The sequence below is a fragment of the Drosophila obscura genome, unplaced genomic scaffold (assembly GCF_018151105.1).
Source record: "Drosophila obscura isolate BZ-5 IFL unplaced genomic scaffold, ASM1815110v1 contig_9, whole genome shotgun sequence".
NCBI classification, from domain to species: Eukaryota; Metazoa; Arthropoda; class Insecta; order Diptera; family Drosophilidae; genus Drosophila; species Drosophila obscura.
The window spans coordinates 1,122,551-1,137,926 of record NW_024542883.1 but is presented as its reverse complement, the minus strand read 5'-3'; the positions used below and the strand labels follow the sequence as shown (position 1 = coordinate 1,137,926).

At 38.8% G+C, this 15,376-nt stretch overlaps 2 protein-coding genes across 7 annotated transcripts in view; one reads left to right on the top strand and one right to left on the bottom strand.

Moving 5' to 3' along the window:
• LOC111078934 (kinesin-like protein KIF21A) overlaps positions 1-9,530 on the bottom strand; it is a 49,275-nt gene extending 39,745 nt beyond the window's left edge. For 4 of the 5 annotated variants that reach the window (XM_041596039.1, XM_041596040.1, XM_041596038.1 and 1 more), the window contains exons 1-2: positions 9,431-9,530; positions 7,463-7,531 (exon numbers count right to left, since the gene is read on the bottom strand). In XM_041596039.1, the coding sequence (XP_041451973.1) occupies positions 7,463-7,531; positions 9,431-9,519 (158 nt within the window). In that variant the 5' untranslated portion in view covers positions 9,520-9,530. The remainder of the gene's footprint in view (positions 1-7,462; positions 7,532-9,430) is intronic. The other variant, XM_041596041.1, reaches the window with a different exon arrangement.
• Positions 9,531-11,475: 1,945 nt separating this feature from the next.
• On the top strand, positions 11,476-14,011 carry LOC111080244 (probable trafficking protein particle complex subunit 13 homolog). Of its 2 annotated transcripts, none has more exons than XM_022375728.1 (5): positions 11,476-11,585; positions 11,671-12,058; positions 12,118-12,430; positions 12,496-12,624; positions 12,691-14,011. In XM_022375728.1, exons 1-5 carry the CDS (start codon positions 11,543-11,545, stop codon positions 13,132-13,134), a joined length of 1,317 nt encoding a protein of 438 aa, XP_022231420.1. In that variant the 5' UTR covers positions 11,476-11,542; the 3' UTR covers positions 13,135-14,011. The 2 variants fall into 2 exon arrangements, with proteins under 2 accessions (XP_022231420.1, XP_022231421.1); XM_022375729.2 differs by having other exon boundaries at positions 11,518-11,585; positions 11,645-12,058.
• The last annotated feature ends 1,365 nt before the right edge of the window (positions 14,012-15,376 follow it).

Here is a 15,376-nt window from a genome sequence, read left to right as displayed (position 1 = left end):
ACATTGCGAAGCTCACTTTATAGAGAACTTACAAACAGCATCGGATGGCAGGTTGAGCAGGGTGGGTGGCAGGGGGGGTCTTTGGAAACTGCAACGAAAAGATTCCTGACATTAGAGCGACGGATCTCACCAGACACCTGGAAAGGCTATGTGGAATTCATGAATGAATATGAAGGACTTGGACACATGAAGATGGTCCCAGCAACTCAAGTGCCGGAGAGACACTACTTCATACCACACCACTGTGTACTCAAACCCGAGAGCACCAGCACAAAGTTACGGATCGTTTTTGATGCATCATGTAAATCAACAAGCGGAAAGTCTCTAAACGACATTCTGCATGCCGGACCCACAGTTCAGAGTGAACCTATGTCCATTCTACTACGTTTTCGTATACATATGTAAGTACGTATTCACAGCGGACATCGAGAAAATGTACCGACAAGTGTGGATAAATCCCGAGGATCAATTTCATCAGATGATAGTCTGGAGAAACAATCCATCTGAAGATATGGGACCACATCTGCTCCATTCCTGGCAACGAAATGTCTGGATCATTTGGCAACTCGGAGCCAAAATGGATTACCTATTGGATCTGCTGCATTGAAGAACGATTTCTATGTGGACGACTGTCTCACTGGCGCGGATACCATTCAGGAAGCGATACAAGTTCAACAAGAACTTAAAAATATTGCTACCGTTCGGCCTTAAACTTCGCAAATGGTGCTCCAACAACGACCAGCTCTTGCAAGGAATCCCTAAAGAGGACGTTGTCAACGACGTCAAACTAGGTGAAACATTAGAGCAATACAGCGTGAACACGCTGGGTCTCATTTGGATGCCAAAACAAGACCAACTGCGAGGACAAACCACAAAAAGCCAAGCAACACGCATCACCAAAAGGGTCGTGTGCTCAGAATTGGCCCAAATCTTTGACCCACTGGGTCTCTTTGCCCCAGTGATAGTCAAGGCAAAAATATTTATGCAACGGCTGTGGGAGATTAAACTCGATTGGGACGATGAACTACCATTACAACTCCAAAACGAATGGAAGGAGTACCGGGAGGACCTACAATCATTAAACTCAATGGAGATTCCCCGGCACGTATATGATGGAAAAGTGCCAGTCACCCAGGATCTACATACCTTTGTAGACGCATCGGAACGAGCCTATGGCGCGGCAGTGTACGTACGAGCCACCTACAAAAACAATCAGGTCTCTGTACGACTATTATGCCTAAAGTCTCGAGTAGCACCCACCGCCAAACAATCCCTACCACGTCTAGAACTGTGCGAGGCAGTTTTAGGTGCCGAACTCACCAATCGAGTTAGAGGGAATCTCCATATGAATCTTGACACAGTATCAGGAAGCTTCTGGACTGATTCCACGGTTGTACTGTCCTGGATTAACGCATCGGCGTCCACATACCACACCTTCGAGGCAAATCGAAACGCCAAAATCCAGGCATTGACTAACCAATTACAATGGCGTCATGTTTCATCAGCCAACAACGCATCAGATGTCCTTTCAAGAGGAATCCTAGCAAGCAAGCTAAGGGATCATAGTCTATGGCTATACGGACCATTATTCTTGCACGGATCAGGAGATAAATGGACAAGCCCACCCATCATTGAGCCCAGCAATCTCGAGAGAAAGGCTAAGCATGTCCGCATCTAGCTCTCTCAGAGAAGAAATATACACATGCAGACATAGCAACTCGTTCAACAAACTACAACGTATTGTAGCGTACATGTTTCGCTTCTGCTTCTGCACCTACAACGACACTTAACGAACGATTCAACAAGTTGAATTCACAGCGGATTTCAAACAGTTAAAACGCTATAAAACAGTGGATAAAAAGAGTTTGATCATTTCGTTATCTCCCTTACTAGGAGATGATGAGCTCATCCGAGTTGGCGGAAGACTCGAAGAAGCTCAAATTCCGTTCAACGCAAAACATCCAATCCTGCTACCGTACAACGACCCAATAGTCAAAATGATTATGCGAGAGCTTATCGCAAGACAACAATATTGGATTATCAACGACAAGACGATGGCTAGAAGCATCATACGTAGCTGTATTAGATGCACCAGACCCAGACCAAAGCTGATGCACCAGATCATGGGCAATATTCCAGCACAAAGAGTCCGCAAGCACGCCCATTCCTTAATGCAGACGTTGACTACTGTGGACCAATTATGATCCACCATAAAATCCGAGGAAAACGGCCAGATAAGGCATACATTGCTGTATAATGCTGCTTCTCCACAAAGGCTGTACATCTGGAGTTAGTAAGTGACTTAACCACAGATGCATTCTTGGCAGAACTCCGGCGATTCCTTAGCAGACGCGGGAAGTGTCAGACTATTCATTGCGACAACGCAACAAATTTCGGCGCAAATAACAAGCTAAAGGAATTGAAAGAAGCAATATTTAGCGAAAAGGCATATGCTCTGATCCCAAATCATTGCAACAAAAAACAAGTGGATTTTAAATTCATTCCACCTCGGGTCCCATCGTTTGGCGGCCTGTGGGAAGCTGCGGTAAAATCAGCGAAAAGGCTGTTAATTACAAGCACAGAAACAGCATCCTTGACGTTTGAGGAGCTGAACACAGTCATAACCGAAATTGAAGCAATTCTCAACTCCCGACCCATAACTCCAATGTCAAATGATCCAACGGATACAAGTGCGCTTACTCCAGGGCGTTTCCTGATCGGTGAACCTTTGACCGCAGCACCTGACGTCAACACTGATCGTCAAGAGAAAACTCTGGTTAAGCGCTGGGAATTGGTTTCACGCTTAAAACATGCATTTTTTAAACAATGGTCTACGGAATAGTGGTTGAAGTCAAAACATCGTCCGGTGTATACAAAAGCTCCATCAGTCCATCAGATCTCAGAGGAGGTAGCAACAAAACGCTCCAAAAATGCTATTCAAGACATTGCGGAAACAGAGGAGCCACCAACACAGCGAAAAAGGTTATCATTACTTCCCACACTAACATCCACATTGTTAGTGTTACTTCTCATGCTGCCATTAGCATTTTCACAATCAATAAATGAGACGCAATTTACAAACAAGCCTGGAATATTCTATGAGAAACTTGGAACCTCAAGAATGACCACTTCCGATTGGACCATGATTATATACTACGACTTGGATCCATATTGGAAGGATATGTCCGAACTAAGACACATGTGCCCTGAACTAAAAAATGTTCCAGCGTGCAACTCCATATTTCAACACTTTCAACATTTGTACAAAGAACTACAAACAGGAAATATGCTAATGAAGGCCTCTCGACAACGCAGATCACCGCTGGATATAGTAGGAAACGTGGCACACCAGCTTTTCGGTGTACTTGACTCTACATATGCTGAGAAAATGGCCAAAGTAATCGAAAAGGTACAAACCAACGAAAACTTTCTGTTACATCTACTACGAAATCAAACGTCAATTGTCGACTCCACAATGAACGTGATCAGGAAGGATAAGTCAGCCATGGCCAACCGCCTCAAGGTATTGGAACAACAAGTGGCAACCATCAGCCGAGAAAGAGGAACATATCACGGCGATCATCTAATTCAGTCATACCTAGGGCTCACAGCACAACTAACTCTGCTGACAACGAGTCTTCAACGTATGCAGTCTGACATATCTGATGTATTAATCGGCATTCACCATCGGACAATAAGCCCAACGCTTGTATCTCCTGAGCAATTAAGAGAGCAACTAGACCAAATCCTGGATCACTTGCCAACTGATCAAATGCTGCCTGTCACAACACAAAATGTGATACAATTATACAGGCTCATGCGAGCCGAAGGAATACTGACTGCCACACACGTCATTTTCAAGGTGACACTACCGTTAGTTTCAACAGTTCAGCTCGAAGTTTTCAGTATCATGCCGATTCCGGTCTGGGACTCAACAATTTGGAGCTTGTTCAATCTAAAAACGACCATAATCACTGTGAACACTCACCGAGATCAATTCATGGGATTTACTCCAGAAGAATTTCAACGCTGCTTTAAACTACTCAACGCAGAATACATCTGCTTTGATCATCAAACAGTCTTCAATGTCGACAATCGCTGTGAGTTTCAGTTGTTTAACAATAAAACAGCACCTTTATGTGAAGTGACCCACACGAAGGCGGACATGGTGTGGTCCAAAACTCAGCAAGCAAATAAATGGATTTTTGCAACACACTCTACAATGAGACTTCAGGCAGTTTGCAACGGGTCTCCGTCAACCATACAACTGGAAGGAACTGGCTTACTCTCACTATCACCTGGATGCACTGCTCGCAATACAGAATACAACAATCAGTGAAATCAAATCAACCTACACTCGATTTGGGGACATACGCTTACCAACGACACCCCCTTCGCCAGCAACTGTACAATTGGAGAACCAGACATCAGACTATCTTCAAGAATTGGAAGATTTACGCCTGCAATTAGTGGCAATCAATCAACAAAGGCTGCCACACCATCTCAACACAGTGCAGCATCATCAAATCGCTACTTATGCTGCCCTAGCAATATGCAATGCTATTGATTATTCCGTTCATTTGCCGGAAGAAGTATCAATCATGGAACCCTAGGCCGACAACAATCAACCAAGCCGAGCCACGCGGATCATCCCCCCTAACCCCATTCCACGCCGCTTTTTAGTCGACTTGGGCGATGGTTGAACACCAGTTCAACGGCCGGGAGGATGTTCAGTCGCAGATTTATGCAGTAATTAATATTACATAATATACACTTATGGAATAAGTCAGGTCGACCCATGTAACGGGAGACATAATAACAAACGACAAATCATTGTAGCTGAGTCAACAATAACCGCTTCTGCAGCAATTTCTGCCAACGATGCGATCGCTCTTCAGAGGGCAAAAACACTGGTGAAATTGCTGACTATCACAATTGCCCAATAACACAATATCATATTAAATCCAAATTAATTCAATATTAATTCCAATTCCCTTTTACCATATTCTTACTAGACTCAGTACTTTCTGTACCTTTTAATACCTATAAATATAATTAAAGTTTTTTGAATAAAATCAGTATCAGAAACAGTACCATCACTGCCTGTTCACTCATTCTCTACAACTGCAATCAACAGAGGCTGTCGCCGTGTCTTCAGACCCTCATTTGCTCGACGTAGGAAATCCTCTCCGCAGTCCAACTGGTTCAAGTTCTAGTTGCGACGACAAATTTGTAAACGGTTTATGTACCGTATGCATACCAAATCACATACACACAGAAACACACATTAACAGCTAGGTTTTACCTTAGTAAGAAAACGCAACTAGTGCTCTTGACTAGGAAGTACACTGGCTACCCCAAAACTCGGTGGGGAGACGCTAGATTTTAGTAACAACGTTCAGTATCTTGGTCTGATCATCGACAGAAAGCTCTACTGCAAATTGGCTACTATCACGTTTTTCCCCGCAGAGAAGGACCGGGTATAATTTTCTTTGGTTATTTTAAAATGAAATTTCAAGCGATCGACATGCAAGCAGGAGATTTGAGCAAACCCTCACCAAGAAATACTTGTCCGAGCTATGCAGACTCACAAGAGTGGTTATCTGAAGTTACTAGAGCCATTTCGGGAAACTGGCAGATTAGCATACACACCTCCAGAACCCAGAGCCTCATAATGACGTCTGCAGAAGTTGTGGGACGAGGTAAAGGGGGAGTCGGTTCCCCACTTATTTCGCAACTGCCTGGCCTTTGGAATTCCGTAGACTTTTGTTTTTCGGAACCCCATTTCTTACGGACAGGCCCGTCCCCTTTCCGAACTATCGCGTTAAATTTTTTGAACATAGCGACAGAGAGACAGAGCGACAAGAGACAGATGTAGCGGAATTAAAAACAGAAGCCGAAAAATGGAAACAAATATAAAATTTTAATCAAATAGATAATTATGTGAAAAGGCGATAAGCGGAGGGCATGAATTAACACTATAGCCTAACTAGCGGTCGTGGTTCCCCGCATTAACCAACAATTCAATTCGTCACTTCAATCTTAGATTTTTCCTCCAAAGATAGAATTGTTCTTCATCCCATATTAATCGATAACGCAGAAACATTGTGTCTGTGTAATAGACTTGACACACAATGATGTTTTTCAGCAGAACACAGACACCAGCAAAATTTTATCCGCAAAGTTAAATTTTCGATAAATTCTGCCGCAGCGCTGGACAGCCAACATGACGCATATAGTTCTCTCGCTCTGACTACAGGCATTTCCCAAAAGGCCTTCTTTATTTTCCAACTAGTCAGTTAGAAAAGTCTAATGTCATATGGCATATATCATATCATATCATATCAACAGTGGCACTCAAAAATGTATATAACTGAGCTTCCTAAATTAAACAATGACCCAAAATGCAGGAATTTTCTAAAAATAAAAAATAATAACAAAGAATGTATCACAGCTCTTCTTTTAGACTTTTTTCAGAGCGAGCATTAATGTGTATCACAAAAACAAAATAAACGAGAAGGAACGTGTGAGTCGCTTCTGGGGACGCGACTACTTATACCCGTACTCAGTCAGTATATAAATTTTTGAGCTTATGATTTTTTAGAATTTTGGAAATAAAAAAACAAAATTACATTTTACATTTTTTTTGCTACATCTTTTTTAAATACACATACATATCACATGAGTCTGGAAACCAAATTTGGTTTCTCTAGCTCTTATGGTCTCTGAGATCTAGGCGCTCATCAAGACGGACAGACGGGCGGACGGACGGACATAGCTCTATCGACTCGGCTATTGATGCTGATCAAGAATATATGTAGGGGTTACAAATTATGTGTTTTTATTTTTGGGTAATGTCGCAAGTTTGTTTAACAGATAGGTTACATAGTATATAGTACATAGTTTCGTAATTAATATTATACGGTTTGCATTCACGGCACAAAACTTGACTCTTCTCGTTCGACGATCCGCAGCAATTCTTTCTTTTTTATAACATCGAGGCAAAACGTGCGAGAGAGAGAGTGATATCGAGAATGCGGCCCTGCGTCTTTGGCCTATGTCCCTCACCCATCCGTGCACATAACTTGCCATCAGCTGGGCTCTGCCATTCCCTCATATGCCCCATTCCCACATATATATACTTTATGGGGTCGGAAACGTTTCCTTATCTGCGTTACACACATCCACTTTTACCACAAATCTAACATACCCCTTAACTCTTTTTGAGTACGGGTATAAAAACCGCAGCAAATAACGCCCTTACGATCAATCCTGCAAGAAGGGCAGACCGCACTGTGGTGCATGGGTCCTTAGAAAATACGTAAATTAGATGGGGTGTTTTCACTTGGAAGTGACCGCTTTAACCTTACCTAACAAAAATCTTTTTTCAAAATACGCCACAAGAACCATTTTAGATTTACAGGATACTTTTTTAGAGTTATTGTTACATGTTCACGCTCACCTTACAGCAACACGTACTGAACTATCCTTATTTATGGTGGCTCCTTCGGAAATCATAGTTAAATTTAACCTAAAAATACATGTTTATTAATTGGGCGCATTAAAAAGTGTGGAAAATAAGAAACAAATCCACAATAACCCCACCGAACGCGAGTATTGCTTGGTATAGGCTATACTCAGTGAACACAACAACTGAAGATGGTGCAAATTCGCCAACGGCGGGAACGGCACACGACTGAAATGTCTGTGAGGCTGAAATTCGATGATGGTGGTAACGGGAACGGAGTAGTGCATGTTTGGGTGTTGGCAAAATAAAAAATAGGGCATACCCAGGGTCAGCTGCCCCAAACTTAGTGTGGCTCGTCTCGGCTGCCGCACTAAAACCCCTGGTGTGAACGATCGCTAAAACAAGCACCACAATATAATTGGAAAAAAAACTGGTCACACTAATGTTTTAGTGCGTTTGTGTGCGAAGACAACAGCCTATTAATGAGTGCATTAGTTACGAGATTGCTAAGAGTGGGAGACCACCAGCAAACGAAGAGAGCAGCGAGTGATCGGACTGGAGTCAATTTGGCTATGTTTGTAATATGGAACGGTTGCGTGCAGAGACGAAATAATAAAAACAAATATAAATTGATTACCTAACTATCGGAATTTTACTAATGGCCGTCTATACAGTAGGCATTACAACTATAAGGCCTGTCTCCAGCACTGCGGAAAATTGCGGCAAGGAATTTTCTGGTTATTCCGTGACGGTGTGTGGAACATAGCTAAAAAAGGGTTGATGAATCAGCTGTGTTTTGTAAACAGAGGCAACTGTAAAATTCTGCTAAAACTAAAAAAGGAAAAAAATGCACTCTGATGAAGTGATTGTGTTGGTGGCGGCATATATTGTTTCAAAACAAAAAAGAATAATTCTCATCTCCCTTTTTGGTTTTGCGGACAGTTTTTGCCTACATCTTGCACCATTCACTTCAGGAAGAATTGTAAAGTATATATTCCTGAGCTGGGTATCAGCTGTTCTCTCAGTCCACACACGGTCCCGATAGGCAACTATCGATATAAATCTGTGGATTTCGCTCAGGTTGCTGGATACACACTCCAGGAATACGTAAGCGAAACATTCCTGTCACAGTGTTTTTTACATGAAGTTTGACAGGAATTTTTCTATTCCGCAGTGCTGGGTACTATGCTATAAGCCCAGAATGACCCAGAAGAATTGAATCATTTTTATAGTTACCAGGCATAAAACAATTCTCTATCATGTTTTGACTAATTTGATGGAAATAGTACATACAATGTATGTATATAAAGTGAGTCCTGAATATCTTATTGTCGACGCTTGTTTACTATTAAGAGCTAATGGAAAAACTATTATAACAGACATTATTATTATTTTATATGAATAAAACGGCTATTAATTGGACCTGATCACTTTTGTAGGCGCTATTGATGCTGATCAAGAAAATATATACTTTATGGGGTCGGAAACGCTGTCTTCTGGCTATTACATACTATAAATTATTTTTTTTGAGTACATGGTATAAAAACTATATAAACTATCGAATCGTTTTTCAAATAGATTCTCAGATCTGGAGCCACGAAAGAGTATATCTGAAGACCAAATTTCTGTGAACAAAAAATATATATTTTATTACCTAGTGTTATCTCTATACATGAACAATAGCATTTGCAGATAAATACACCTTTAAAAGTTATTTACTGAAACGAGATTCCATATAAATGTATATATGTACATGTGTACACTTTTCAAAGTTTAAATTCTGTCTGCATTTTGAAGAAAGACTGCACGTACATATGTTTCTATGCATGCAGGCTGAACACGGAAATATGTATGTATATATGAATGTACATATGTATGCATCCCTTTGTATGCAATATCTTAGCAGTTAAATGTAAGAACAGATGCAAATTTAATTCGTGTTTGGAAAATACGTTTACATACCTGCGGAACTTATATTTATATTTTAAGGTATTAAATAAGCGAATGTAATAAAGGTTGTGGGCTGACTTCGATACCACGCATAAACACATTAGAGCTGGGAAAAAATCGATTCAAACATCGATATAATTGATTCTTTGGTTTTGGTGTAAACATCGATTCTTGTTTTGGAAATCGATGTTTGTTTGCGACCACTCGAAAAAAATTCCATCTCCAATTTACCACAATTTAACGCGAGCTTGAGTGAAGCAAAATGGTAAAAATAAAATGTAACTTTTAAAGCATATTTATACAATATTTTTGTATTCCAGCATGTTCAACGAAGTCTGAGAGGATGTTCAGCTGAGCTGGAATACTCATATCAGATAGACGAGCCTCCTTAAAGGCTAGCAACGTAAACAAATTGTTATTTGCAGGCAGGAACCAGTGGGTTCTGGATCAAAAAAAAAAAACAATGGATCTAAAACAAAAAATGTGTTTATATTCGACTTAATCGATTAAATCGATGTTTTTGTCTAAAAGATCGAAAAAAATCGATTCTGCGAAAATCGATTTTTTTCCCAGCTCTAAAACACATGTACATATGTACGTTCCAAAACAAGAATCGATGTTTACACCAAAACCAAGGAATCGATTATATCGATGTTTGAATCGATTTTTTTCCAGCTTTAATGTATCGATTTACCATTATATAACGATAGCGATCGATACATATAAGGTAATCAAGTGCTTACGGTTTTGTTTAATCTAGTACTCAGTTCCAAAAAATGTTTGCCATATATTTTCTATATATATTTCTAGCGGCCGAGTGTAACCAGGTGGGCAAGGTACCATGGCGGGATAAAGACAAATTCTATATTTTTCGAGCGGCTAGCAAAATACCATCGAACACCATCAGCTGTTTTTCTAGTAATAATCGGAATTTTTTTGTGTGAACTGTGAACCGTAGAGACTCTAGAAAACAGATTGTGTTCGGAACTGAGTGAGTATAAATCACAGTACAAAGCAAAATATTTTGGCGACCGAACCATGGATGATATTCGTATAGAAACGATGAGAAATCATAACTGTCTTTTGATCAGCCTAGTACTCACAGGCGATAAATTTTCCGTCGACTGAGTCATGGATGATATTCGTATAGAAATGATTAAAATCGGTCGACCGAAAATTTAGCAGCAGTCGCTTCGCCGACCCGTCATCAGTTTCGAAAAAAAAACAAGTCGATAGGTACTAGAAAAGCAACCGATGGTACTTTCACATCTCGAGCGGAACATAGAAATATTCTATCTTTCGTCGTCCAGAAGGCACATTTTTGCCATAGAAATGTGTCTGGCTATCAGCCGTAGCAGATGGCGACGCCTCCCGTGCAACCTCCGCCGACTATCGTGCAAAAACATGTTTTGAAAACACAATTTTTTTTTATATTCATAAATTCATTATAATATCCATATGATTCTCCTTCCTGCTGCAACATTGTCGAAGGTAAAGGTGAATGAAGACAAATAGAATCTAATTAATGCTGCATTATATGAAGCACAACTATATAGATATTATAATATATTATTTTTTTTAATTTTCATGAATATAAAACAAATATTGTTTTCAAAATATATTGTCTTCACGGTGGTCGGCATGGGAGGCGTCAGAGCAGCAGATGGGCTGCTGCTGATAGTCAGACACATTTCCTTGCCAAAAAATATTGGGAAGCCCATGATATGCCTGAGGAAGAGCGACCCCAGCCGAAGAAGTGCAGTTTATTAAAGCCTAGTACTCAGATCCAAAAACTGTTTGTAATGTGTCTGACTATCAGCAGCAGCATATGGCGACGCATCCCGTGCCAAGCATAGTGCCAAACGCTTTAAACATCGCGAGAAAATTAAATTAATTAATTAATTAAATTTAAATTAAATGTGTTCATTTTTGGTCTCGGTGAACGTTGTCGACGTATATGGCCACACTAAAATATCGATTCACTAATATCGGATTTTAAGATGTTTTCCTTAAAACGAATGTGTGATTTCGATATTGACATCGTTCTTTTTTTTTTTTTGCAACTTACATATATTAATCATAATCAATAACATCTTTATTCCATATTTTCAAATTCTGTACAAAATGGACACAGTAGAACCTGATGCACATTTATTGGCTTTAAAAGGTAAAAAGCACAAGAAGTAAACATTAAAAGTAGTGAAATTCATGAATTATTTAATAAAGTTTTTTTGATATAAAATGTATTACAGTTATGCGTTTGATGCGACCGACATTAGTTGAACTTGGGCCACTTGTAAGTTGTGAACACAAAGATTTGGTTCAACGCTTTTCTTTTAAACCTCATAGTGATGTTCTTTCTGGGATCATTACTGAAACACTGTCGGCAGGTCAAGTGTTGTTGTTGCCACAGTCATTTGGAAACATATATCTTGGTGAAACATTTTCTAGTTATATTTGTGTTCACAATTGTTCTCCCCAATCTGTTGAATGTATTAACGTTAAAACGGACCTGCAGTCAAACACTACACGTATAAACTTATCCTTGCATGAAAATAGTAAGTCTGCTATAATTTTGGCACCTGGAGACACTATTGATGATGTTATACGATATGAAGTAAAAGAGATTGGAACACATATGTATGTACATTTTTATTGAGTACATTATGTCTAAATTAATGTCAAATTCATGTTTTTAGACTTGTTTGCGAGGTGAATTATATGAGTCCATCGGGATACGCTCAATCCTTAAGAAAATTTTTTAAGTTTCAAGTCTTAAAACCACTTGACGTAAAAACGAAATTTTATAATGCCGAAATTGAAGAAATATACTTGGAGGCTCAAATACAAAATGTTACCACCAGTCCCTTCTGTCTCGAGAAAGTAGAATTGGATAGCTCTGAAGACTATACAGTAACACCTTTAAATACATTGCCTAATGGAGAGTCTGTTTTTAATACAAAGAACATGTTACAACCTAACAATAGTTGTCAGTTTCTTTATTGCATAAAAGTAAGTAGTAAAAAGAAATATTATAATCATCTTTAAATATAAAAATGTATGTATATTGCCCACAGCCAAAAGTAGAGTCAGCTACAGACACACATATTCTTCGTCAGTTAAGCAATGTAGGCAAACTTGATATCGTTTGGAGGTCAAATCTCGGGGAAAAAGGCCGATTGCAAACTAGTCAATTGCAGCGTTTGGTATGGTCTTCAACTAAGATTTAGGAAGCATTTTGATATTTTAATATACAAATAATTTTTTTACAGCCCTATGAGTGTAAGGATCTACGATTAGAAGTCCTTAATGCTATCAATACAGTAAAAATTGGAACAATATTTACCTTTAACTGTAGAGTAACAAATACATCCGAACAGACAATGAAATTGCATGTTCGACTAGTTACTAAGCTATCGCCGGAATGTCAATATACGGGGTGTGCTGATTTCATTCTGGGTGAACTAAACACAGGAGAAAATGCCGAGTTTTCCTTATCGGTTTCCCCAACAAAGTTGGGTCTTATTAAAATTGCCCACTTATTACTGATTGACACTGAAAAAAATGAACATTACACAATAGAAAAGGTAGTAGAAGTCTTTGTGGTAGATGCGGACTACAGCAAAGATCATAAAACCTTTCAGAATAGATTAATTCGTTATGAAAAGCCAAAGGATCTTATAATACAGTCTCCGGTTCAATTACAGGTGGTATAAGGTGTAGGCCAAATATACACTTTTCGTACAGTGCATATGGGCGGAAACCCGTTTTTTTGGCAGTAACCTTCCCGGTAAAGCTAGAAAGTTGAAACTTGGGATATGGGCTGTTCATATTATTAGTGAGTTTCGAATTAATTTTCTGACCGATTCAAACACGCTTTCTCCGCGTCCAAAATTAAAAATTTGCACTAAATCAAAGTTTTTAATTTTTTTAAAGTAAAAATAGTTATATTTATTTATTATTGTTACTTAACAAATAAAATGTATCCACAGGATAATTTTATGGCAAGAATTTTCATTACGTAGAAGAAATACAATTTTTAATTATTTTCATGGGGTAATGCTCGTTTTTCACATAACTGAAATATCTTACAACATGTTGTAATGAACTTAATCATTCTAAAAAGCTTTTAAGTATAGCTATAAATTGAAACAGAATTTTTTGTAGGTGTAGCTTACCGTCTGGAAAATATTATCAAATGATAATGATCATGATCAAATATCGACCCTGTCTGAATATATTAAATTAGTTCGCAATTGCGCAAATATGCGCTTAAGTTGTTAACTCTGTTTAAATATACATACAATAACACACACTACAACATAGACAATATGACCAACCCCTCGCAATCTTACTACTTCTACTCCAACAAAGATTACTATTTTGAGGTTAGGTTAGAAATAAAACATCTGCCAATAAAAGCATTAAAATAAGAACAAAACAACACAGCATCTAACTAAAGCATTCTAAACTACATTCTTAATACATTGATACATTGTAAAATGTTGTTTGGTTGCTTTAAGCATAGTAACCAGCACAGCAATTTCTTTAAACACTTCATTCAAATAAAAGTAAATATATTTATTTTACCCAGTTTTCTAGATTTTTCATTGATTTAATTATTTTTAATTATCTGTAGGGCCTTCCTTAACCGACTCGATCGGGTTAATAAGCACCAATGCTTCTGAAATTATAAAAAAAAATAAAATATTTAGCCACGGTAGGTAATATTTTCTGAACTAACTTCTGAGTTATGTTCTGATTTTTATAAAGCAATACACATATGCAATTTGATTGACCTTTGAGGCATTTTAAACTGTTACTCCTGGACTACTTTTTCGTCCAGCACATTTTTAAGGCAATGGGTCCATCTCCAGCAACTTCAGAAATGTTTTGATCTGTAAATAAATAAGTCAATTTGCTCACATATATTTATACCCGTACTCAAAAAAGAGTTAAGGGGTATATTAGATTTGTGGTAAAAGTGGATGTGTGTAACGCAGAGAAGGAAACGTTTCCGACCCCATAAAGTATATATATTCTTGATCATCAATAGCCGAGTCGATATAGCCATAACTGTCTGTCCGTCTGTCTGTCCGTCTTGTTGAGCGCCTAGATCTCAGAGACTATAAGAGCTAGGGTAACCAAATTTGGTTTCCAGACTCATGTGATATCACACTGCTACAAGTGTATTTCAAAATTTAGCCCCGCCCCCTTCTGTCCACACAAAGAACGAAAATCTGTGGTAGGCACATACGATAAAACTAAAAACGCAGTATCGCAGAGAATGCCCATATCTACCAGACTGCCGAATCTGAATTTGATCGGATCATAATTATAGACAGAATGAAGAAATTAATTTTCAGTTGCTTCCCCTGCCCCCTCCTGGCAACTACCGTGCAACTCATTTTCCTTCTCGCTCGCACACTCTACCGCGTTCAGTGCGCGAGCAACCCCTAGCGGAGGAGATGTAGAATCTAAATGGTACATGTATAATCTACATGTTAGATGTAGAATATACATAATATATGTAGATGTAGATAGCAGATGTAGCAAAAAAATGTAAAATGTAAAATTTTTTTTTAATTTTAAAATTCTAAAAAATCATATGGTCAAAAATGTATATACTGACTGAGTACGGGTATAAGTAGAGTCGCGTCCCCAGAAGCGACTCGCACGTTCCTTCTCGTTTTTAATTAAAAATGCTGTATTTGCAGTTACATGGGTTTCCTCGAGCAAAAACAAACACGCGCAGCGACGCACATGGCTAACGGGACCACACCGCTTGAATGTTCTAGAATCTAAACATATTTGTTCTTGCGAAACCCATGTACAAATTTAATTTAACTAACAACGCGCACTGTAATCACTGAATCCACTTACCTGACTTTAAAAACACTAAAAAAAAACACTTTTAAAAGGAATAAACATGTATATAGACGCTCAACTCAAAAAAAT

Coding starts and splice junctions, on each gene's coding strand:
- LOC111080244 (XM_022375728.1), top strand. CDS start 11,543: ATGGACACAGTAGAACCTGATGCACATTTATTGGCTTTAAAAG. Junction 12,431..12,495: donor AGTTTCTTTATTGCATAAAA/GTAAGTAGTAAA, acceptor TATTGCCCACAG/CCAAAAGTAGAGTCAGCTAC. Junction 12,625..12,690: donor CTAGTCAATTGCAGCGTTTG/GTATGGTCTTCA, acceptor ATTTTTTTACAG/CCCTATGAGTGTAAGGATCT.